The 24702-nt window shown below is 43.0% G+C and overlaps 3 protein-coding genes and 1 long non-coding RNA gene across 11 annotated transcripts in view; 2 read left to right on the top strand and 2 right to left on the bottom strand.

Moving 5' to 3' along the window:
• The window catches only part of mgmt (O-6-methylguanine-DNA methyltransferase), a 159789-nt gene extending 159251 nt beyond the window's left edge, over positions 1-538 (top strand). The window contains exon 17 of the mRNA XM_088385485.1: positions 135-538. Within this exon, the coding sequence (XP_088241611.1) occupies positions 135-206 (72 nt within the window). The 3' untranslated portion in view covers positions 207-538. The remainder of the gene's footprint in view (positions 1-134) is intronic.
• The window catches only part of ebf3b (EBF transcription factor 3b), a 73318-nt gene extending 65871 nt beyond the window's left edge, over positions 1-7447 (bottom strand). For 6 of the 8 annotated variants that reach the window (XM_088385464.1, XM_088385468.1, XM_088385465.1 and 3 more), the window contains exons 1-6: positions 6752-7447; positions 6418-6574; positions 6255-6318; positions 6088-6143; positions 4663-4736; positions 1352-1420 (exon numbers count right to left, since the gene is read on the bottom strand). In XM_088385464.1, the coding sequence (XP_088241590.1) occupies positions 1352-1420; positions 4663-4736; positions 6088-6143; positions 6255-6318; positions 6418-6574; positions 6752-6882 (551 nt within the window). In that variant the 5' untranslated portion in view covers positions 6883-7447. The remainder of the gene's footprint in view (positions 1-1351; positions 1421-4662; positions 4737-6087; positions 6144-6254; positions 6319-6417; positions 6575-6751) is intronic. The other 2 variants (XM_088385469.1, XM_088385471.1) reach the window with 1 other exon arrangement.
• A 5947-nt stretch (positions 7448-13394) lies between these two features.
• Positions 13395-18209, bottom strand: LOC148393020 (uncharacterized). The gene is made up of 3 exons (XR_015860604.1): positions 17563-18209; positions 16596-16752; positions 13395-15628 (listed from the first exon to the last, which is right to left on the bottom strand). It is a non-coding gene; the product is annotated as an uncharacterized LOC148393020 (long non-coding RNA).
• A 1263-nt stretch (positions 18210-19472) lies between these two features.
• LOC148393019 (serine/threonine-protein phosphatase 2A 55 kDa regulatory subunit B delta isoform) lies at positions 19473-24671 on the top strand. Its single transcript, XM_088384524.1, has 10 exons — positions 19473-19705; positions 19991-20065; positions 21310-21407; positions 21506-21671; positions 21734-21846; positions 21934-22111; positions 22245-22409; positions 22490-22659; positions 22793-22884; positions 22999-24671. Exons 1-10 carry the CDS (start codon positions 19699-19701, stop codon positions 23276-23278), a joined length of 1344 nt encoding a protein of 447 aa, XP_088240650.1. The 5' UTR covers positions 19473-19698; the 3' UTR covers positions 23279-24671.
• Positions 24672-24702: the final 31 nt, after the last annotated feature.

Below are 24702 nucleotides of genomic sequence, written 5' to 3'. Positions count from 1 at the left end.
TGTTTTGGTTTTGTTGCAGCGTGAAAATCTGACTGAATATCTGATGTTTGCCATTTTTGGGGGCGTGTTCAAACTGTTCAAGACTGAAAGATTCAACCTGACCAAGTATTCATGTCATTGCCGTCTCATTCCAGAAATTTCCCGCCTTTGCCGGACATTGGAAAGATGTCTCGACTACGCTTCTGCCTCAAGACAAGACGAGATAAAACAACATCCAGTTGCTACCAATTCACTTACAGTGGACGTACATGACCTGTTGGCGGCAGTCATGAGCCCAATGGACACCACAGATGAAGAACACAGAAGCACAAGACATGAGGTACTGTTTTGTACTCAACGTGATCCGGCTTTCTTGGGCAGAAATTATTGCAGTTGTTTACAGTATAATACCATTGAGTGCAATTTGTCTTACAAAAAAAAAAAAGAATTTGGTTTTGGAATATCTCAAGGCACCACTGTTCAGCTTTGATATGTATGAAAGAGTCTATTACAAATTTGAAGAAAAATTTGAAATAAAATAATGGAACAAAATAATCCATCTCTACGACATGTTGAAAGTTACATTGAGATGCCCCCCCCCCACACACACACACACACCTCTTCCCAGCTCCCCTCTTTAACGTGCACAAGACATATTCAGCATGACTTATCCACGGCGGGGGGAGCGACGCGTTTGTTCGCCCACTTTGGATGGGAAAAGGGAAGGTCACAGATATGCGGCGGCTCCCCTCCAGGTGCGAGCAGCACAAGAGGAGGAGATAGAAAGGAGCGCAGACCTCCCCCAAGGTGAAGGGAGAAAAAAAAATTCCCATCATATTTTACACCTGCTGCTAAGATTCGGAAAAAGGGCCTGTACAGTCCTGCAAAAGTCTAAACGTGAATCTATTTTAGCAATTGGGAGTCAACTTTTTTTCCACAATATCATCAAATCGCTGGCAAACAAAAAAAGCTCCTTGGTGGAGGTAACGTCTGACGGCGTGATAAACAAAAGGGGGTGCACCAGCCAAATAAACACCAAGTTGCCCGAGCTAATTAGGTGTATTCCCAGCGTGATCCTCTAGTGATTGAACCACCTGCGACTAAACAACCCCCGCCACCATCCAGGTGGTTGACCGCCCCCTCGGCACACAGGTAGCTGGGAAAGACCCCCCCTCAGCCACTCCCACGCCTCCCCCCCGCTCAGAAGATGCGAGTCGGCCCGAGCCGGCGCCGTCTGGCAGCGCCGAGGGAGGGGAAGGACGCTCGTTTGTTCGCCGGCTCGCATCCCCTCGGCCGTTTTGTCGCTCGTTTGACTCCCCCCCCCCTCCCTCCCCATCCACCCTAACGAGAGAAAGCAAGCTGGGGGTCCTACCTGTCGATGATCACCGGGTCTGACGGGGTCTCGTTTCTGTTCCCGCAGCTTTTCTTGTCGCAGCATCGGCTGTCGGGACACACACGGGACAGGTCAGAATCATCCAGAAACAAAATCGAAACAAAATAGAAAATCTTTGCAAATGTTCAAATTGGCAATTGATGAGCTATTTTTAGAACAGGCCAGCCAAGCTACTTGTGTGGTCCTCGGGGCCAACGTGTTTGCTGGATGTCTGTGTGAAAAGGGCTGTCAAGAAATTGAGGGAAATCTAAACGGATACATATTTAAAAAAAATTTTTTTTTTTTTTAACTTCCCCGAAATTACATAATTGGCTAACATGTAAGACTACATTTTGTCCAAGAGTGTGATGTAACATCTCATTCTTCCCGTCTTGTGTCGAAAGAAATTATACAGATGTCAATGGGGCAAGTTAAAAAAAAAAAAAAGATTCAAAAATGAATATTTATATATATTTCAAAATGATCCTGGCCGACTCTCGTTGACTCACTTGCCACAAAGTCTTTTTGTCCCGCTTGCTCAGCAACAGCGCTGAAAACACAAAAGCTCCCCAAGCCCAGCGTGCGTTTATCGAGTGGCGACCACGCATGTGGCTAGCTTGACTGCTTGCATTGATGCTGATAGATAAAAAAAAAAAAATGTGGAAAAACAACATGTTGTGTTGTTTGGCTTATAGCGTTGCAGGGGAGGGGATGCACGGGGGTGGGAGGGGGGCGGAGGCAGGGGAGTCACTTTTCACAGCTTCAGCTTTTGTTTACCTCTAATTGCCAAGCTGCTATTTCTGAGGGAGATGCAAGGTGCCACCCTCAACCAATATTTCTGCGAGGCATTTATCAATTATGGCCTCAAAAGCACTAATCTATCTTCCACCACATGTTTCAGACGCACCCCCCTCATAACCCCCCCCCTGCCGTTCTACCACGCCAATCCAGAGCTTGCAGCTAGCTGACTCTCACATCCTTTGATTTGAACATGAATTAGGAAAGGAAAAAAAAAAAAACTGAAATAAACAAATTCATCATCCGGGCTTGCATTTGAAATGAAAACTCTTGAGAATAAGATTGATTTACGCCATATGGTGCAGGAAACCAAACAAAGATTTGTGCAAAGATACTGTCGGTCGAGCTCGCTCAGCTTGGGGGGGAAATTAAAAGAAAAAAAAAACATGTCTGATTTACAGCAGCAATAATCATGCTAACGCGTCATTTCAAGAGACCTTTTTTTTTTTTAAAAAAAGGGATCTATGACTTGAAAAAAAAAAGACAGAGTGATATAGGTTACCACACTCTTATCTTTTTAAAGTTGTATTAACACTTCTTAGGTGACTAAAAGATTTTTTCAGGATTGGCCACTTTGTTTAAATTACACAAAAACTCACGTACTATAATGATCTAACAAAATATTCCACAAAGATTGTTCAACGCAAAGCGAATTTTCCTCAATCATCTTTCTAAAGCGTATTTAGTATCTGGGTGTTTTTTTGTTTTAGTTTTTTTTGTGCAGGTGTGCCTTAATTATCATTCGCTGATCTAACGTGTAATAGCTTCTCCCAAATATTCTCAACAACTCACAGAAAGACTCACTACACTTCAACAGCCACAATCAAGAACCCATAGCTGTCAATCAAAAAGTGAGCGTTCATATTGTGTGTATGAACGGACATGATTGGATACAACCATGCACTTCAAACTCCGATTATAAACATAATATACTTCCAACCTTTGTTGGTCGAAAGGCACCTTTGTAAACTCCATCGGTGCATTCTGCATATACTTCACCAGCCCGCGGCATTGCCGGGCATGTAGTTATTAATAGCGATAATTATGGGCGGCCAAAATATTAGGAACAGCTCTCAGCATGAATCGATAGACGTCAAAAACAAGTCTCAGCGAGCTACAGAGACATGCTGTGTTGGGAAATTAAGTCAAGATGACGTCAATGTAAATTTACCAATAATGCATAAATAATATGCGTCATAAGAGGCAGACAAAATATTAGGAACCGCTCTCAGCGTAATTCGATTCGTCTTTACAACAGTGCTGAACATATTTGTTACATAAAGTCAGTCACAATAATCATATCGCAGTGCAAGTCATAATATTAGGAACAGCTCTCACTCTAGTGCGTTAACACTTTGACAACATTACAAAGTGAAATAATTGACAAATTCCTAAATGAGGTGACAATCAAAAGGGTGCACGATTACACTTTAAAGGCTATTTGAGGCTGTTTGTAATAGTACTCTCACTACTCTAACAAAATCCAGCACTGTAACATTAATAAAAACATTTATATCAGTCACAGTGGGCAGCCAAAATATTAGGAACAGCCACACACTCTTCTACAACAAGGACAAACTACAATAAGATGAAACAGTCATGTTTATAAAAGTAATCAGTTACTAGTCTGGATGAGATTACTGGCCATACAGTAAATACAGGAACAAGCAAAATATTAGCAACAGCTCTCTTTGTTCAAGTATTGCAAAATACAGTGATGAACAGTCAACGAATTATTTTCAATATTACAGCTGCCCTCGTATTGATTTGATCAGTTAAAAGAAAGCTAAATATTAAAAACAGCTGTCGTTTCTATTACCCAATACAAATGACTAGTATCAAATAATCTACTACTCTCATGACAGGTCATGCATCTTATTTCAAAGAGCAAAATATTAGGAACAACGCTCAGTATGACGCGGTGCACATTTTGAGCACGTGTGTCGTTCCTAATGCGGTGTCCACGCCGGATATTCCGAGTGTGAAAAAATAAAGTGATGGATGCGCGTGCAAATTGAGTGTGAGTGATGAGTTTGAGCTACAAGGAGCGGAGGGGGGGGGCATAAAAAGAGCATATGATGCATGCGCTTTTCAATTGAAGCGATGCAACAATAATAATAAAAAGAGGAGGTGGCGGGGGGGGGGGGGGGGGGGTCAAGCAACGAGTATCTGAATTCAGTGCTTGCAATCGCTAGCAGGGAGGGCGGGGGGGAGTAGGGGGGGGTTCGCGACAATAACAACAAAAGGCGTTTGGGTATCGGTGACAGCGCCTGAATGGCAGCGCAACGTGAGAGGCAAAAATGCGTGCGCAAACCGCTAAAAGGCTCGCTAAACATCGCTGACAGCTCACATCAAGTGGAGCACACTCCAAAAAAAGAAAGAGGAACAATTTCAACCAGCGTTGAAAAACTTGGCGCCCACTCTTTGGTGATGCATGTTGAGTCACACGTCACGGAGGAAGAGATTTGAAAGATTAAATATTAAAGAAAACCAAAAGTGGCATATCGTCTTACCTGCACATGATTTCGTGGGTCAGAAGAACTCTGCACATTTCCGGATTCTTGTCTTGGCCCTCGTAAACTATGGCCTTTGGAAATGAAAATTGACATTTGAACATTAGAAAGACGGCAGGAACGAATCAATATGAACACACGTTTTTATTAATATATATATTAATTCTGAATGAAATTATTTCTGGCATCTCAACCCACATTTTACAATGACACATTTTGTAATACTATTTCAATTATATTAATACTGTATCAGTTTATCACATAATTTTTTTTATGTTCCGTCACTTTTTTTTTAATCTTATTGATGAAATTCCAAATACTAATAATTCCAATGTGTATTGTTTTCCCTCCCATTTAATCCACTTAAGACGGACAGACTGACAGGGGTGTGTGTGTGTGTTGGGGGGGTGCATTTTCGCTCCAATAGAAGTGTCATCAATATGCTTATAATCTGGGGATATTTGGGGGAAAGTGTTAATGGGCAATCTGTTGTTTATTTTTTGAGCCGCTAACAATGATCTTTTCTGTGGATAAAACGCGCGCGGCGGCGGCGGCTGTCTGGCGGTGTACGCTCGAGTAATTTTTGAGCATTGGCTGAAACAGATGGCGTGGAGCGATCACTTCTGCCGCCCTCCCTCACTCCTCCTCCCCCTCTTCCTCATCATCCTCACCATCCTCCTCATCCTCCCGTTTCTAAGGAGACTCACCTATTATCCAACGGACGGCGCCCTTTTAAAATTTAAAAGTAAATCAATCCAATAGATTTAAAAAAAAAAAATCATTAGCGAGCGTTAATTCGCGTGACGTGTTTTGCGACTAAATTGTTTCTAATTTTGGTGGCGAATTGTGACATCGTGACTGATTATTATTTTAAATTTTATTTTTAACATTTTTCCCTTCTCCCTATTGCTTTTGATTGATGTGGCCATTTTGCAGCCGAGGAAACAGAAATCCATAAATTGCTTGTTCTGCGTCATTGACTCGGATCATTGGCGCGGGAATGTGTGTGCGCGTGCGAGTGTGTGTGAACGTTGGACGTCACCTCACGGCACGGCTCTATTTCTTCAATTAAAAAAAAATAATAACCAAATATCAAACAACGTAATTTCTCGTACGAAATGGACGGCGGGCATTTTCGCGTGTATTCGTTATTTAAAAAATAAAATATATTGAAAAAAATTAAAACACGAATATATGAGCTGCATTTATTTTTCCGCTTTTTTTTTTTTTTTTTTACTGACACGGGTTTCACCTCTGAGCCCTTGCGAGAAAGGGGATCAGCAGACGTGTTTCAATTTTTAATGGTCGGACAAAGTGAGTCTATTCTCACGTTACACCTTGTTATTATCGTTTGCTTATTATATTAGCTGTTGTTGGCGCTTTAGTTATTTTGAATTTTCTTTGGTTCTCATCCATGCAACTTACCTGTTTCGTCATGGAATCAATTAGCCGAATGTAAAGATCCTGTTCTGTTCTGACACCTGGATGAACACAGGAAATTGATTTTAGTTCGTAAGTAATTCAATAAATATTATCATGATTACTATAAATGTCAATTCAGGTGGCATTATTATAATAATGAGTTTACTTACCGTTACTGTACAATAACTGTAGTTTGTAATGTATCCCATTGTTGGTTTTTTCACTGGTTGGCTCCTGCAAGGGGGGAAAAAATCAAAATAGCAATCAATAAAAATAAAATAGTGGATAAATTGACATTTTGGAGATGGGATAAATTAGGAGGTGTGCTCTTACTTTTTCCTTCTCCACAAAGTCGACAAAAGCCGTCCTCTCGATTTCCACTGGCTGCCCCTGCCTGTCGTACAAGGCGAGCACGAAGTGGAAGAAATTGGACTTCCTGAGGTTGGACGGGGGCTGCTTCTCGTAGTGCGCCCGGGCCAGGCCGACTCCACTGCGGGGTGAACAAGGACACACGGAGGAGTGTCGTTCTGGTTCCTCAAACTTCCCATCTCGGCATTTGGAATTTTTTTGTTCGTGGAATAGCTTCCCCGAACAAAAACAGTCCAATTGCGGAGATTCAAGTTCCACTATGATTTTTTTTTGGGTGGTGGTGTCACAATGGTGATACCTTTGCGCGGCTGTGTTGGCGTCCACGACCCCGGCCGTGTGCATCCATGAGCGCACCGAGTTGAGACCGCCGAGCGGTTCCTCCTTCATGGTCGTGCCGCCCCGCGGTATCGTCTCCTGAATCCCAAACATGGAGCCTCCTGCGTGAGGTGGGAAAGATTATAAAAAATAAAATAATAAAAAAAATAGGTGGCGGTGGTGGGAGTTGGGGGAATAAGGGTCCACGCCACGCGTGTTGGCTTATCCGTCCAAAAGTCCACACAGGTCCGCTCTCCCTCTTCTCTCCGTCCGCTGTGAACAATTCTCAAAAGTGCTCGAGTGGGTTAAGAGAGATATCCACACACGCGCGAGCGTAAAAAAATGCGATATTATTGTTTTTCTTTTTTTTCTTTGCGTGGAGGAATAAAAATGATTGTGTTCGTGGGTGATGCTGCTCTCAAAGTGGACACATCCCCGAAGCACCGGCGTCCAAAACCTTCAGGAGTTGACGAAAAAAAATAGAAAGCCCCACTCAAGAAAAAGCACTCCAAACACTGCTCGCCAGTGGAAAGGTGTTCCACGCTACACGCGAGATGTGGAAGTGTCGGCGCTGGCGGAGGAGAAGAGGGGCCCCGTTGGCGTGGAGGTGGCGGCGGCGTGGCGCACGCTGGATGGGAACATGCAAAACTAAGCCCTCTTTCCCCGAGGACTGCACTCTTTCCCGGGAGCCAAAACTCTAAACCCACGGGAGAGGAGCCGTCACGGGATGACGCGGGGGAAGGGGCGGAGCTTTGACCATATACGGAGGCGTGACGCTTGCCTCTTTCCAAAGCGCCGAGCACGGAGATTTTTGCCTCGTTCACTTTTTCACCACCTTTTCCAATGTAGGCCCCTCAAAAGAGGTGAGTTTTATTTAGTTTTTTTATTATTTATTCATTTTTAAATATTTTGATCAGCATCAAGAAAAAAAAGGAACAAATTGAAGCTCGAAAATTATATTAAGTGCCATCATTCTGTAAATTGTGTTTTTCTGTTATGACGTCTTCTATTACATGCAAATACTGGACGATCTGTAATAAATGATGTATATTAATAATAACTTAAGACTATTTTTTTTTTTTTACACTTTTTTCCTCTCACGAGCTGTCTTGCATGCTCCTCGGTCCGAGCAGTTTGCTTCATTAGTGGTGAAAAGGAGGATGAGGAGTAGAAGGAGGAGGAGGAGGGCCGCCTGCTCCATCCTGAGCAATCTATCTAGCCGGTGCTGAGGGTTAATAGCTGCTGCCAAAGATAAGTGAATTATAAGCTGTTGCTTTCACCTCCGCGCAAATCTATTGCCAAATTGAGCTTTGCACATTTGCGCACGCTAAAATCACAAAAAAACAGAACATCAAAAAAAAACAGCGCCTCCAAAATGATGACGATATTTTGGTTATTAAGTAGTTAACCTTCCTTTTTAAATCTGGTGCGCGTTTTTCCTCTCACTCTCCTTAAAAGGCAAATCCTCTTTAGAGATCAGATACTGTTGACTGGAGAGAAGCCGCCACACGCGCGCGCGCGTACACACACAATGTGTCGGTGGAACGACGGCGTCTTTTTAAAAGCGTATTTGACAACAAATGCAGCTGGCCCCGCTCGTTGTGGACATATTAGCGGTGGAAATGAATGCAAATCTGTGTGCTGCAGCCATCTGGACGTGCAGAGACGGAGAGAGGGGCGTCAGCTGAGCCCCCTGTACTGTGGTGGTCTTCACACATAGCAAACAAAAATGAATAAAAATGTAATTATGAGCATGATTTATTTTTTGTTATTTTTTAGGGGTGGTGAGAAGATGCGCCATAAGAAAAAAAAAACGCGTCGCTTTCACTCGTGTCTCCCACTCACTCTTCTATCTATTGACCTCTACTGATATCAAATCAAACTCCCAATGAGGGCTTCCGGTGTGCGTGCGTGTGCGCGCGTGCGTTTGTGTGCGTGGCGTGCGCATGCACCCCTGTGCCTTTGTGTGCGTGTGCGTGTGTTGAATTTACGGGGCGAGGCCCTTCATGATCTCCCCCAAATTTGCATGTAAATGGCCGACATCAGCCTCCGCGCGTGCCAGGGGCCAGCGGGCCTCCCAGATGTCACGGCAAAGTCAATCAGCCGGCCGCTGCCCAGCTGTCCAGCCCACTTCCACATCCACGCGCGGCCATACATTAAGATCATATATGTTTTTTTTTTTAATTTTTTTTTTTTTTACGGTCCTTTTTGTTGCAGGGATCTCACCTGCTTTGTGATGTTTGCTCGGATGGTTTTTGTGCAAGCATCCCAGGCTGGCTGGCTTTATTAAAGGGATCTTTTGTCGATTAATTATTAATTACATGCACGCCCACAATGCCTTGCAAATTCTTAATGATTAGAGAAGGAGCCCACGCAGCAAGCGTACATATTTCCTTGCACTTAAAACTATATTTTTGTTATAGCTCTTTGACTGGAAAGGACGTTTAAGATTCATATTATTTTCAAATAATTATTTATTTTATTACAAGCATTCGAACATTGTTATTGGCTGATTAGGATTATAAAGACGTGATTTTTTTAAAGCAATATGTCCTCTTTCCCCTCTCAGACTTTTTTGTTTTTCCAAAAAACACTTTTTATTTTCCCACGTTCATTAACTAGAACAGGTTTTAATTGATTCGCAATGTCCGACGCGGTTTATACTCTACAGTCGTCATGATATATATTTTTCACCCAAAATATTTTGATTCAGACATTTGCATTGATTCCTAATTATTTCACCACGTTTCTTTCATTAAATGTAAGTTTTAATATCTCGATTGCGTTGCGATGATGACTTCTCACGTCTGATATCACGCAAAACATATTTTACTCATTTAATCATTCGCAATGCTGCTTTCCCCCAAAAAAACATTTTTATTTTACAATGTGAATTTTAATAATTACGCTCCCGTGTTTGTTTCACCACAAACACATTTTATTACCAATAATCATTTTTTCCTGACTATAAACTATTTTTTTGTTGTTGTTCATTAAAATAAATGCGTTCACATTGAGCTCACAATTAAAACGAAAGCATCCCCAATTCCACACGCGCGAAACACATTAGAAGGAGACATAAAAAGGACAAATTATGGATTATTTTGGGCATTTTTGGGGGAGGATGGCAAAAATGTGTTCTAGCCATAAGGCGCGATGGGATCGATTTTGTTGCGCTGATAGACGGACAGCGCCCCTCTTTGGCAACACTCATTTTTCCCCCTCCCACTTCCATGAGGTGCCAAAATCTCGACGTGGATTTTTAGTGAGGGATAAAAGCCTGTCCAAAACTGGCGTTGATTTTGCTTATTTTCATTATTATTATTATTATTATTATTATTATTATTATTATTTATTATTATCATTGCGGCACGCCTGTTTGAAATGAGTGCTGGACAATAGATGAAAAAGCGTTAGTGTTTAGTGAGGCCAGCACGACATACATTGGGATTAATAATAATAATAGCAATAGTAATAATAACTATAATAATAATGTGTTCTGTAGTGACGTCACACTCAGTGACCAACTTAATTGTGTGCACTGGTGAGTTGTCAAGGGCATGAGTGTGTGTGCGTGCGCGCCATTTGCATTTCCATTCTGCGGTGGAAATGATGAGAGACTTTTTTTTTTTTAACCCGCGCGCGCTTTCGAGCCTCGCGGCGCAGTCTGTGGGCGAATTACATTTTAAAAGAAGGCGAGAGAAATTAAATAAGAAACCGAGACCACTTCAGGGCTATTAACATCTAAAATATCCCCTGGAAATTTCCACCGAAATACACATGACCAGGAAAAAAAAAAAATACCCAGGGTGCCATCACTCTCCTGCAGACCCCTCCCTCCTCACCCCCCCCCCCCCCCAAACTTCCACACCAATCCAATCGTGGTGGTGTCCATCAAGGCTTTGTGGAGCTATCCGGCACTGATTTAAATAAAACTTGGGTGCGTTTCTTGAGTGATGTCAAAGAGGGAGAAGGCAATAAAAAGTGATTATTCAGCCATAAGTGGAAACATATTAACTTGAAGGCCAAATGAGGAAGGTCAAAATTGAAATAATCATAAGTGGGTGGGCAGGGCTATGGTCACACATCTATTGGATGTAACAAACCTCAAACGTTATCTGGAATACACAGCATCTCTCAATTTGCAATTGCAAAAAAAAAAAAATGGAGGTTCGATAGTGTGTCAGAAAAGTTCCAGGAATGGTGTCAAAATGTTTCAAACCCAAACTAAAAACACATGTTTGCTCCATGAGAAGATGTGAACCTCCAGACCAAGAAGAACATGCTCCGAGCAAACATTCTTTTTCTGGATCTTCAAGGGGAGCCATTTTGAAGATGCTGACAATGTCAAGCTGATGAATTCTTGCAGGAGTGCATGAAATGAGGCTGGCAACATGCGTTATGATCTAAGGGGAAAACTTGTAGTTTGGATTTGAACTCTGTCTTGGAACTATTCTGACCTACCTTCTACATCTTGAAAGCGAGTCAAATGGATTAATGACACTTTTTTTTAATGATGCCTCCATGGAAAGGTTTTTGGTTGGGGGGGAAAAAAGTGAGTCTAATGACACAAGAACACAAGTTGTGTTTTTTAAAGTGTTGGTGAGGGGCTAAAACAGTCATTTAATTTTGGCCAACTCCAAAATATACATGATTGAAATTTATGTAAACCGTGTTAGTTAACACAACAAAGCAAGCAAGTTGTTTGCTCCAAAACAATTTGCTGAGTTGATTTTACTTCTTTTTTTGTGTAGAGAGGAATGCAAGAGACAATTAGTTATGTAAGCTTTTATATTTTGCGAAATATAGGAAAAGGAATTTTCACAAGCACAAAAATATTTTATCGAATTGCCCAATTTAAAATATAATTGAAGTCTTTAAAGTTTGAGTTGACTCATTTTTACACTATAAAGAGCCTTTTTTTTAAATGGCATTCACGTAACAGTAAATCTATAATATTGTCTTCCTGTGTAAGAATTCATCATTCCATCTCGATACATCATTAACAGTAATGTGGTGCTATTGAACTTGCCTCCTCCTGAGTGTGTGTGTGTGTGTTTTTTTTCCGGTGATGTAGCGCGACTTCTAACACTCAGCGCCAAACGCCGAGGTGCCATTTTATTAACAGAAATGTTAATTGTGATGTCACCAGAGCAGGAGTCAAGGTGAAAACTGCGCTGGAAAAAGAAAAAGAAGACAAGTGTACGCTAAAAATAATCCAGCAGCACACAATGATCCTGCAGAGTCGTTTTAGTAGCAGGGGACCTTTTTTTTTCCAAGAGGTGGAAAAAGAGGAAGTCAATGAATTGGAAAGCTGCATTTTTGTTGTTGTCTTTGTTTCAACAGGCCTTGTTTTTCTCCCCACAAATTGTATAATGCTGCTCTTTGTTTTACACGCCACGTGAATTTTCTTGTCTTGAGCGAGCACACACACCAAAACACTCATAAAAAAAGTGATCATCCTTTAAAAAAAAAAAAAAAAAGCAACGCCCTGGCGCTCACTTGGACTTGGCCTACTTTCCAGTGGGAAGGGGAGCGCTGTTCCGTTCCGGGGAGGGGCGGCCGCAGGAGAGTGCGGAGGATGTTCGTACACTCTGGGAAAGCGAGGGAGAGTGATGCGAGTCAACGTGGTCGACCTTCCCCGAGTTCCTGCTTCCTGGCCTCATTTCACGACTGATTTCCAAAAATTTGGGCCTATTCTCGACATGTCGTCTATCTCGAAGTATAAAGTCAGATACTAACTCAAATAATTTGTAGACTCCATATTTACCGATTCTACATTCTTTGCTGGTTTCACGCTCCCAACGACCAGAGCCCTGTTTAATATAAGTGTGTTTCTTTGGCGCCATCTTGTGGCGGTTAAGACATAATTACAGTCCAGGTTATAAAACAATGGAGAACAGAAATTAGATCCCAAACCACACAAACCTCTTGACCTCAAAACGTCGGTACCGTCCTTAAACTGTCGACGCCCCCCTTGGCATTCTTGTTTGACTTTGCAATTGAGAATCCTGCAGAAGCTTAACGGCCGAGCTAAAAAGGCGGCCAAACTCCAGCGCGGGATTTCACTTGTCAATTCCTGTTGGATTTGAGCAGCATTAGAACGCGCGGCGCACGCCATCTGCTCTGCCTGTTGGTCGATAACACGACAGGTCTTCGCTGACGCTCGTCCGGGTCTTGAGGTGGCAGCTCGGGTTACACAACACCCGGGCCGAGAAAGGGTGAGACGGGCGGGACACGGGGAGGGGTGGGGGCGCTATGGAGTTTGACTCGACAGACTTTGGGCGAGGAGCGTCTTGATAATCTGGGGCTTGGTGTACAGCGCCTAACCAAATGTCGACATCTGCGAGGGTGCGCGCGAGGAAAAGCTCCTCGGAGGAAGAGGGGATCATCATCTTAGCTCTCCTCACCTTCAAGCGAGCCCATCGGGCTTTAAAAGGCAGATGAAGAAATCCTAACGTAAACACGCCGAGTCCGGTTTTCAGCGTGCGTGCGACACCGAGTCGAAGGGGGAGACCTTGGCGGATCGCTAAAGGGCTTGACTTTTTCGTTGCCCCTGGATATAAACAATCATGTATCCACGTACGCCACACGTAGTCAAACTTATTTATTTCCAGTAACACGTTAAAACCAATGCATCTGTGGGTATGGATGTGCTGAGCAAAGCTAGACAGTGGTGCCTTTAGATTTGCCTTGAATATGAGAATATGACCCTAGAAATGTATAGAAATACCTTGAAAGAAAAATCGCACTTGATACTATTCAAAAACAAAAATTTTCGTGATGGCAATCTTCTTTCATCCTGTTTTTTACGCCTACAGAAAGGGACGACTGAAAATTCATTTTATAATGTAGTACATCTTGGGTCTGATTATTTTAAAAGATGATACATTTTTAGTTGGGAAAATAATTAAGAAACGACTATAAAAGTATGCAAAGGGAGTATTTGAATCGGGTATTTCTAAATTTCGTATCGCGCAATCAAATGAGTGACGGCCCGCTCCCCCAGGCCGTAGCTTGGACACCACCGATATCGAGATATACTTTATTGTGTATGCGTGAGCAAGTGATTCCACTTGGTCTTTTGCGCCACGACGTGCGTGAAAGTGACTTTGACTCTCCTGAGGAAAAGTTTGAGCATCTGTTCCGTCGTGTACTCTTTGTCGAGAAATGAAATATTGAACCGATTGAGTGCGCCATGAATGTTTCACTGGCACGATGCCGATTATACGGAGAGCGCCACTTTACACGCACGACCCGACGTGTTGTTGTTGCCTTTAAGTGCGCCAGATTAGCGCGCCGCAAAGCATTCCGTTCAGTTTAGCGGCGACATGCTCCTCTAACAACAACCACGACAACACACACGTGATGGCGACGCACGCTAAAGTGTTTGTGGTCATCCTCTGGTGTTGAGATAATTGCTAACCTCAATATACAGACATGAGAACTGGAGGCTTTAAGAGACTTGTTTGTGAAAAAGCAATTTGTAGAAAACATACTAATTAGAGGGTTGTTTTGACAATTTCCTACCAAAAATAATTAGCGAAACGCCGACTAATTTGCAGGTTACTAAGTAGGATTTCCCACAAAAACGTCATCTGTAAACACAGACTAACTTGTGGGTAATGTCAATATTGTAAATATTGTAGTATTTAGTTATTTGGTAGGAGTTTACACAAAAGGTAGAACACAATGTGTGGCTTAATTTGTAATTTGTAGAAATTGCTAACAAGATGGATTCTGGATGCTAACCACGTTCTACTCACTAGCGCGGCTCCAGGCGCTCACGTTTGCTCCCGATATCTCGATTGTTCGGCGTTAGCATTTGGCTATCGTGAGCGAGACGATAAAATGGTGTCGTGAGTAGCCTTTTGTGCGTCACGCTAGGAGAGTTCCGTCGCTAAAAGGGAGGGACAAAAGCCAGAAGGCGCCACGGGTATAAGGTTCCGCCCGGCGACAAAGGCCAAAGTTTCAACTTGCAGGGCGATGGCTGTAACTTTAACTGGAATCGTGCGGATCAAAGGCCGGCGAACAAAGTGGGTGGAAATGCCGCGGGAGAGCGTCTGCGCTCCCGTGAAGGACAGCTTCAGACCCGAGCCCACCGATGCGAGCTAATTAGCGACACTCTGTTTTTCGGTTAAAGGCCGGGCCCTGATTCCACATTAGAAAGCGAAAAGCTCTGTGTCTTAACGGGAAATCCAACATAGGCTGATTAATTCACAACCGCCGCGAACATGGTCAATTTTGTATCGCTTGTGAAACATTCATCGGGCCTCTGCTGTCTTTGGGAGCGGAATTATTCAGTGGCGCCGGTTCAAATGAGAAAGGCGGCCTTGGAAATTGCGCGAGGCTTACGGCGAGCCATCAGGTGAGCTCGCGTACAATGCCGACGTGTAACCTTTACACTGCGCTTGAACTCGCGCATACAAGTGTTATGAAAGGTCCCTGTGGCGCCGCGCTCTTCTCACACGGATTTGACGACTTGCCACTTTATTAGCTGCTAAGCCCCCACCCACCCCCAAACGTGTTCCGTACAGGGATGGCGGCGAAGGGGGGAGTTATACGTTATGAACCGGGATTCTCATTGTCTGCTGGCGTTATTAGAAGGAAGAGTGCAGCACTCACTTCCACACACACCCCAATCGAGCAAACGGTACCCCGAGAGAATAGGCCGACTGTTGGAAAGCGAGCTACAAGTGCAATTTAACCCTTCTTATTTACAATGTGATGGTTTTACAAGGACATGCATTCTGCAAAGGATCCGCGTCTAATATTTCTCCTCAGTGTGATCTATTGATTTTTTTTTCCTTCTTCTTCTTCAGAATATATTTGATGTGATGTCCAATAAGCCTGTGGAAGTCTGTAGACACAAAACAAAAAGTCAACATGAAGAAACGCTCGATAGATTGGCTGCACAGTACGACAAAAACACAGTTAAATTAAATTAAATGTTACATCAAGTGTAATCAAAGAGGCGCTGTGTGATACCTAAATCGGGAACGAGTTGGTGGCCTTCACTGTCATCATCACAACTTGTCAAAAAGGTGAAAGGACGGTTGAATAATAATAAATGCCATACTGCCATCTAGTGTACAAATTACCACACTGTATGCAAAATATGACGTCACAGTCAATTCAACAATACGCTCCCTAATTACACCTTTTATTACTTTCAAATCAAAATAAATGTTTGTCTAATATTATAACTGTAGTTTAATACATAGGACTCATCAGATATTCATATGTTAAACATATTAATATTTGCAGATCTTTATAAATGTGTTTTGCTCGTTAACAGTCTTGCTTTGACGAGCTAATCAGAACCGAAAGATGTGAAATCTGACACGTCGAATAAATATTTAGAGGGAGCCAGCAAACGGCATTTTTGAAATGAAAAATGTAATCACTTTCTTCTGTCACACAAGTAAAAATAAATATTATGTTGATACTCTTTAAACATTCAATGGTGTAATTAGTTGGATCTCAAAAACTATATAAATATGCTTAACAGAAATTCACAGCTAAAATGATTTTTTTTTTTAAAGTAGTTTTCATAACAACTGCAAACATGCACACGTAAAATAGAAGTCAACTGCTTGTGTGACGTAAAACACAATACACATAAGTGACAAACCAGCTAGCTCGTTGGCAACTAGAATTAGCATTACCATACGGTGACATCACATATGATGACAGATTGTTGTTTTTTTTACACTTTTGGCTTGGAATGCCAAGTTTGCGCTGTAAAATAAACACACCTGGCTTTGTGTTTGGGGTTTAATGCTAGAGTGAGGAGAAAGTAGAAAAAAAGAAAGAAAAAGGCTCACATGAAGGGTAGAAGCAGCGGCGCGTCCTCCGCGTCTGACCTCCGGTGGTCTGCGCATGCAAATATCAAGGACCTCAAGCTCACTCATCTGCCGGGCCTCCTGGCTTCCAGATCGCCAAGGCGGACGGATGCTATAGAGACAACACGGCCAAAATCATCTAAAAAAAAAAAAACAAGACTGTTGAATAATTAATTGTGTTTGTCTTTTGCTGCTTTGTGTGTGCTTGGACACAGCTTCATGCCCCTAAGCGCAGCAATGGTTAGTTTTAAAAACTGTCTGATGGACCAGGGAAGGGTCTGTGTGTTTGTGTGTTGTGTGTGTGCAAGGTCCTCTGTGAGTTTCCATGTGAACAATTGTGTATGTCAAGCAAGAACAGAAAGGGAGCGAGTGTATTTTATAGAATTAATATAAACTGCATTGAATTTTTCAGTTGAAAAGATTTTTTTTCCAGTGCATTTACGATGCCCATCATTTATTTGAGGATATGCACTATTCACATGTCGGTCCAGTTCAGCAAATAGCCTGGAGTTGAATATATCCATAGGGCTATGTTATACTGCCCCCCGGTGGCCGAGGCAGGACACCAGAAGGCATAGGACAATATGAATTGAATTGATGCAAAAACTATACAATATTGTAATGTGCTATTTGAATTTTGGGAGAGGCCTGAACTGATTAATGACATTCTCATTCAGTTTAATGGCAAACAATGATTTTAGATACACTTTAGGTCACGGAACAAATTTAACTTGTATCTCAAGGCACCACAAACATGACTCATTTGTGGTTCTTGAGCGCTTTTGTTTGATTTTTCTGAATAACTAGCTACACAATATAAAACATGTCGAGACGTGTGAAACATGCCTGGCTAGCTTTTTTTTTTTTTTTTTAAAGCCAGTAGATAAAACATAGACAATAGGTGTGCTGTGTCTAAGAGATGCTTTCAAAAAGAAAAAAAAGTCAATACCTTCATTTTGCCCGCGCTGGTAATGAGCCATATTTTGCTGGGAAAATGGCGCCTTCTCCGGAGGCGTCGTGTCTGCCGAATGTGGCCCTGATCCTGGATGAAACAGAAGGCTCACCAATCAATCTTTCCAGGTTGCCCACAGCCAGAGAAAGCAGCTGCAGCACATGTTTGCCCAGCGCCACAGCGACACGTTAACATACGGCCGAGTGCGGGGAGCGTCCACAAGCAGCCTCTAGCTGTCTTATAATGAATTCCCGCCGGGATCGGGAACTATCAGAGTCGGTGGTGTTACTGGAGGCTCGGAATAAAGTCAACACCTCTCCTTATACCTGATCAAGCTGCAGCGCGGCAGCCCAGTGAGCCAGCGAGCGCGATCGCTCACAATGCACACTGAACTTTGGAGAAAAGTGAGGACAAAAATACAATAGAGGCGGCAATTAGGAAGGAGCGCTCATTAAAGCGTTAACCAAAAAAAAAAAAAAGTGCAGACAAGGTTGCGGGTGTCCCCGTGCTGATTCTCGAGGCTTCTGTTTGGGCAAAGACATTCAAAGCAAGCGTTCATGTTTTGTGCACGGCCAAATTTTGGGATGTTGCTTTCATGTCAAGTGAGAAATCTCATTTCTAGTCTTTCCTAACAGACCTCTTGTTGGCTAAAATATATATGCTTTATTTTTGCAGCTTCTTTTAGTGTGGCAGCAATACTGGTTCTCTGCGGAGGATAAAGAATGTGTGTATATGTTTAAGCTCAGAGTGTAGAAAGTCGATTAAAATGTACGTATATATTACACAGTGGATGAGCTAACGCTACTTTGTGGACCAGACAAAACGCAATGCAGCTCTGCTTACCAATTAGCCTATTGTGTTTCTAAAATACCGTTTCAGAGTGAAGATAAGCAGCTGGACAGTAACTTGAGAAATTTAAAAAAAAGAATGTTCAGTATTCTTTTCAAAATATTTAATAACCCTTTCTTAAGAACTCTTTCTGTGTAATAAAATAAAACACAACACACAGAATGTTTTTCTTTACCTTGACGATTTGTGTAAATATTTTTTAAAATATTTTATTGAGTGATTATCGTGAATTATCTCGCTGTGACGTCATATGAATAACGTACTCAGGCCCTCAGGGTCATTTGAGGAGCGTCACCCCATGTGCAAACATTTTCTGCATTGTTTTATTTTATCCACTAGGTGGTGCTCAATGACTGTGAAATGCAAACGCTTGCACTTGTCCTGCAGTGACCAAATTTAGTTTGTTGAAATGTTATTAATAATCACTCACGCAGATGTATTATTTGAATCCCTGAGAGTGTACTGACTCAATTTTGGTCATTTTGTATAGAGAAGTGTAATAATAGAGTGCCCCTATTTACTTATAAAAATTCGAGCTAAACATTTATTTACTCCAGTATTCATCTGACATTCATTTTTTACGCTAAACTTGTGAATAACTCGCTGACGAGGCGCGCGCACTTGTGCACTGGCCGAGGCCGTCATCACTATGAACACATTCTGTATTTCTTTTTTTATCCACTAGGTGGTGGTAATAGACCCGTAAAATACAAATGCTTGCAAGTTGTCATAATATTTATGTATTTGTTGTCGCTTCTTGAATGGAAACTCCATCAAAATGACTCCGAAGGAAGTTGACTGCAAAATAACAGCTACAGTTGTTTTGAGAATATTTATTGAATCGCGAACGTGTATGTTATTGGCATGTTATCGTGGTTACATTTTGTTTGTTTGTTGTACTGTAGTAGTAACAAAGGTCACCACACTCTCGTGCAGATGTGTTATTTGTGCACTGTAGGTAACGTCAAATTTACGATTTAAAAAAAAAAAAAATCAAAATTCCAAACAAGCGAACTTCTTCCCTCGGTGATGCTGGAGTAGGATGCGCGCGCGTGAGGGTGGCATGCGTGCATGACGTCACCGCTCCATGTCCTGTGCGCCATTTTGGAAAGGGGGAGAGGAGGGGGAAAAAATCACGGATAATTTGTGTGGTCTTGACAGATCCCGAAGCCCCGGCGTTTCGCAGCCATCGTGGATGTTCACCGTTAACTCAGAGCAAGCCGCGCGCGTCGATTTGGGCATCGGACGCGCCGTGTACAGCCAAAAGCGCTGCTAAATGAAGCAATGGCGGGTGAGCTACATTAGGGGAGATGGGAAGCAAAAGGATCCACCACCTCGCTTAGCTCGTGTGTGTATTTGTGTGTATGTGTATCTATGTATTTGCGCGTACGCGTGGATATGTGTTTGTGTGTGTGGGTGCGCGCGCGTGAGATGGCCCTGAGTCTCTGCAAGTTAGCCGACTAAGCTAACTAGCGTGCTAGTTGTCAAAACTATCACTGTCAAGTCATTTTTGCGTTGAAACGCAACGCGCTGTCACGACAAAGCTGACATGGTTCTCTCTTTTGTTCCCTTCCAGGGGTTGCAGGAGGAAATGATTTCCAGTGGTGTTTCTCTCAAGTAAAAGGAGCGATAGATGAAGATGTTGCGGAAGGTATGTGGCTAACGTTAGCTTGGCTAAGCTAGGCTAGGCTAGGCTGGAAGAGGACAGCCAGCCGCTCTTTGGCACTTGACGCGGGTTAGTTAGAGGCAGCCGCCGGTATTTCCGCGGCTTGGCTACGGTGGCGGAATGGAGTGCGTTTGTGTTATTGTGTGTGGGAGGTGCCGTTTGTCTTGAAACGGAGCCACTACTGTGTGTGCGGCTAGCTAGCCGGATGCTACACGGCGGCTAAGCTATTAAAGGGGGAGCGCCTGTGGACGTGACGTCATTGCACTGCGCCCATAAATCGTGTGACATCACGTTAGTGTTCATTCATTCATGTAATGTATCTGTTAGCGTATACAGTTAGCAAATATTTGCCTTTATATATGGATTAGAAGGGGAAAAGTAGATTCGTGTTATATAACATGTATCCAAGTGATAGAATCATAATGAAGTAAATGTACGTTCCATAAAAACAGTTGGGAAAATGAACATTAATCTAAGCAAGCAAGAAGAAAATGAGACAGATTTCAAGGTGTTGCTTGTTGGACTGTAGCAAGTAATTATTAATGAAGCACAAATCAACGCCATGTTGTTTGTGGTTCCGTAAAATTAATACAGTCCAGTCTATTTGGCGCTTGAAGCGGTTATTTCCTGATAAGCAAAAAGTGCAACAGTTACACAGCAAGTTGCAAGAGAGACTGGAAGAGTCACAGAAAAGTAGAGAAATTGGTGTCTTGCCAAGTGTATCCATTAAACTAAATTCATTGACATGGAAAGATTGAAGTAAATAAAATAATTCCAATCAGTTGAGTGGAATTGGACAATTTCCTTTGGCGGTAGCTCACAAGAGTTGAGTGGACAACTTTCTATAATTTGTACATGTTGGCTTGTTTATACAACCTAGTTGCTATCGTCATCTGTCTTTTGATCTGTCTTAAAACGAACGTGACGTTTGACCTTAGTACAGGCCGGGAGATTTTCATCCCATCGCTGTAAGGTCGTGAAAATGTTGACATTGCACTTCTTTGCTTTCATGAATCATTTTGACATGCAGGTCAAACATGAATACATTTTCCAACCACTTTTGCAATTTTTGTCATAGACCTTAAATGTACAATTTCAAATGTAAATAATGCTTGTTTGTTTATTCTTGACCAGCTGTTTTTGTTGTGAAGAGAGGGATTTTTAGGGCATGCCGCTGCAACTGAATGCAGATATTTTTACACATCATCACAGCTTGTGTCTATTTTTAGCCGACATAATCTCCACGGTTGAATTCAACTATTCGGGAGAGCTGCTCGCTACGGGAGACAAGGGCGGCAGAGTAGTGATATTTCAACACGAGCAGGAGGTACTTCAATTCGTTCCAATTTTCCAGAGCGCTTAATGCATTTGTCAATCCGACGAGTTACTGACAGCAAATTGTGTTTGCTCTCTTTTGCTTCACAGTCTAAAAATCGTCCTCACCTGCGCGGCGAGTACAACGTTTATAGCACTTTTCAGAGTCACGAGCCTGAATTTGACTACTTGAAAAGTTTAGAAATTGAGGAGAAAATCAATAAAATTAGGTGGCTACCCCAACAGAATGCTGCTCACTTTCTCCTTTCAACAAACGGTAAGAAATCACTTTTTTCTGCTCCGTCAAACGGCGTCTGATGCAAAATTTCTTTTGATCAGATAAAACTATCAAATTGTGGAAAATAAGTGAACGAGACAAGCGGGCGGAAGGCTACAACCTGAAATATGAAGATGGCCGACTCATAGACCCTTTTAGAATCACCTCTTTACGGGTACGTCCACGTCTTTATTTTTTGGGTTTTTTTTTTTTTTCTTCCCATTGAGCTCGCCTTCATGCTCCCCTTGTGGCTGCCTTGCAGGTACCGGTGCTAATGCCCATGGATCTCATGGTAGAAGCCAGCCCGCGGAGGATCTTTGCAAATGCGCACACCTATCACATTAATTCCATTTCTGTAAATAGTGACCACGAAACGTACCTCTCTGCAGATGACCTAAGAATAAATTTATGGCACTTGGAAATCACAGACAGAAGTTTTAGTATCCTTTTTCTTACGGCTTTGGAGATTCTTTCTATTTCTTGGTGAGAATCCTGAATTGAAGGAACTGGAACCTGCTTGTTAAAGACGCCTTGTATCTGCCGGTTATCACCTTTAACCCCGGCCCTTCACAGATATTGTAGACATCAAGCCCGCTAATATGGAGGAGTTGACAGAAGTCATCACAGCGGCCGAGTGCCATCCCCACCAATGCAACGTATTTGTGTACAGCAGTAGCAAAGGCACCATCCGATTGTGCGACATGCGAGCGGCGGCGCTCTGCGACCGCCACTCAAAATGTGAGTAGCCATCGCCGCCCGATATTCCGTCCATTTTTTTTTTTTTTTTTGTCTCAAGCGTGTTTGCCGTTCATTTGCAGTCTTCGAGGAGCCCGAGGATCCCAGCAGCCGCTCCTTCTTCTCCGAGATCATCTCGTCCATCTCAGACGTGAAGTTCAGTCACAGCGGGCGCTACATGATGACACGTGACTACCTCTCTGTCAAAGTTTGGGACCTCAACATGGAGAACCGGCCAGTGGAGACGTATCAGGTACAATTATTTTTAATCTATCCTGCTCTCTTTGCAGAAATGTCTGTTGGTGATGCCTGATTAAATCTTGTGTGAATAAATGTCGTCTCCAGTCCAATACACTAATCTGCTTCGGGTTTTTTTTCTTCTTCAGGTCCATGAATACCTTCGCAGCAAACTGTGCTCTTTGTATGAAAATGACTGCATCTTTGACAAGTTTGAGTGCTGCTGGAATGGCAGTGACAGGTTTGTGCTTTTGTGTCAATCGTGACAATGTCTGCAGAATAATTCAATGCTCTCCCACCAGATAGCGTCATCTGCGAGTTAACCACTTTAACTATCACCTCCTTTGTCTTAAAGTGCCATCATGACGGGCTCGTACAACAACTTCTTCCGAATGTTCGACCGCAACACCCGGCGGGACATCACGCTGGAAGCGTCGCGGGAGAGCAGCAAACCACGGGCCACCCTCAAGCCACGCAAGGTATCCACGGGCGGCAAGCGGAAGAAGGACGAGATCAGCGTGGACAGCCTGGACTTCAACAAGAAGATCCTGCACACAGCCTGGCACCCCAAAGAGAACGTGATCGCCGTGGCCGCCACCAACAACTTGTACATTTTCCAGGACAAGATCAACTAGAAGAGCGGGGACGGGCTTTGGGCGTCCCCGTTTTAGTTCAGCCTACTACGTGTCTATCTGTATAAGAACAAGAAGAAAACAAACGGCCTCGTCGTCCTCCCGGTGAAGAATTTTCGAAAGCACGCGTCTACTTTTTTGGAGGCCGACCCGCTAGGTCTGTTTTATTTTGAATCTAAGCTTAGATTGTTTTTTGCCTTTTTGGCATCAGGGCAATCACCAACACCCCCCCACACACATACACTCTCATTCCCCTCGCCCCCACCCCCCAGTGACCCAGAAAGCCGTACGTGGGTCTAATAGACGGAGGTCAAACTCTTGAACGTCAATGTTTTTGTTGACATTTTTAACCTTCGTTTCACCGTTTTAAAGGCTCGGAAGCCAATCCCCCCCCCCCCTCCCCCCTCCCTCCGAGAGGTGACGTCGTACCACCGTCTGAAAGGTTTCCGAGCACCAAAGTGCGGATTAGCGGCTGGTGGGGAATCACGTAAAGCCAAACTGTTAACATTCCCTCCCTCCCGTCCGCTGCGCGTCCACTGATGGAGGTGGCTGTGAATCTGGAGAGTGGACTCGATTCTTTTTCTTTCTCCCCCTCCTCGCCTCATAACCCCCACCCCCACCCCCTCCATCAATACAGTGACCTGATTTCACTGACTGTATCTACTCAAGTACACCTTGTCATCCACATAATAAAAAGAAACTAAAACGACAGATGTGTTTTTAAATTTAGAAGTATGTATATTGCTTTGCATGTTTTTATGTTGTAGAGAGGTGGAACATGTCCAGTCGCACCACTGTCTTTTTTTTTTTCTTCTCCTTTTTCTTGGGAGCAGATCTCAAGCAAAATGTGTTTATTGAACTACTATTTTGGGGCTACCACTGTTGGACAAGCTAATAATGCGTGTGTGAGAGAGCGCAAGTGTGTGTGTGCGGGTGTGTGTTATCAAGATCGTCTTGACTTTGGAGCTTTTCTTGGGGGGTGGGCGGGCTGGTAAGGCACAAGACGGACAAAGGGAATCTGCAGCCTTAATTCCGACTTTCTATGAGTGACAGCTATGCCCCCCTTCCCACCCCAAACCTCATGTGCATTATTTGTTAATTCCTATTTTCTAGCGTGATGGCTTCATACGCCGCTGCTACGTGTAGCTGTCACACGTGGGTGATTTAAGAGTGCCTCCCAATCCAAGGAGTGATGACAGCCCCCCTCATCCGTGTTCTCACTAATTCGGGAAGTTCTTCAAAACACATCCACGTGAATCCAGACGTGACGGTTACGATTACATTCAGACAAAACACACCAAGGCATTGTCTTTGTCCGTTGATTCCTAACATGGTGGCAATGTATTCACTTGTTTATTATTTTGACCAAAGTTCAATAAAATTTTAATTGTGTTCATCTTTTGAGCGATTTTTTCATATAATTCACC

This window comes from Syngnathus floridae, chromosome 9 (genome assembly GCF_059516105.1).
Source record: "Syngnathus floridae isolate MCC-2025c chromosome 9, RoL_Sflo_1.0, whole genome shotgun sequence".
Classification (NCBI taxonomy): Eukaryota; Metazoa; Chordata; class Actinopteri; order Syngnathiformes; family Syngnathidae; genus Syngnathus; species Syngnathus floridae.
Note: the sequence above shows the minus strand (reverse complement) of the source record. Positions and strands in the feature narration are given on the sequence as shown.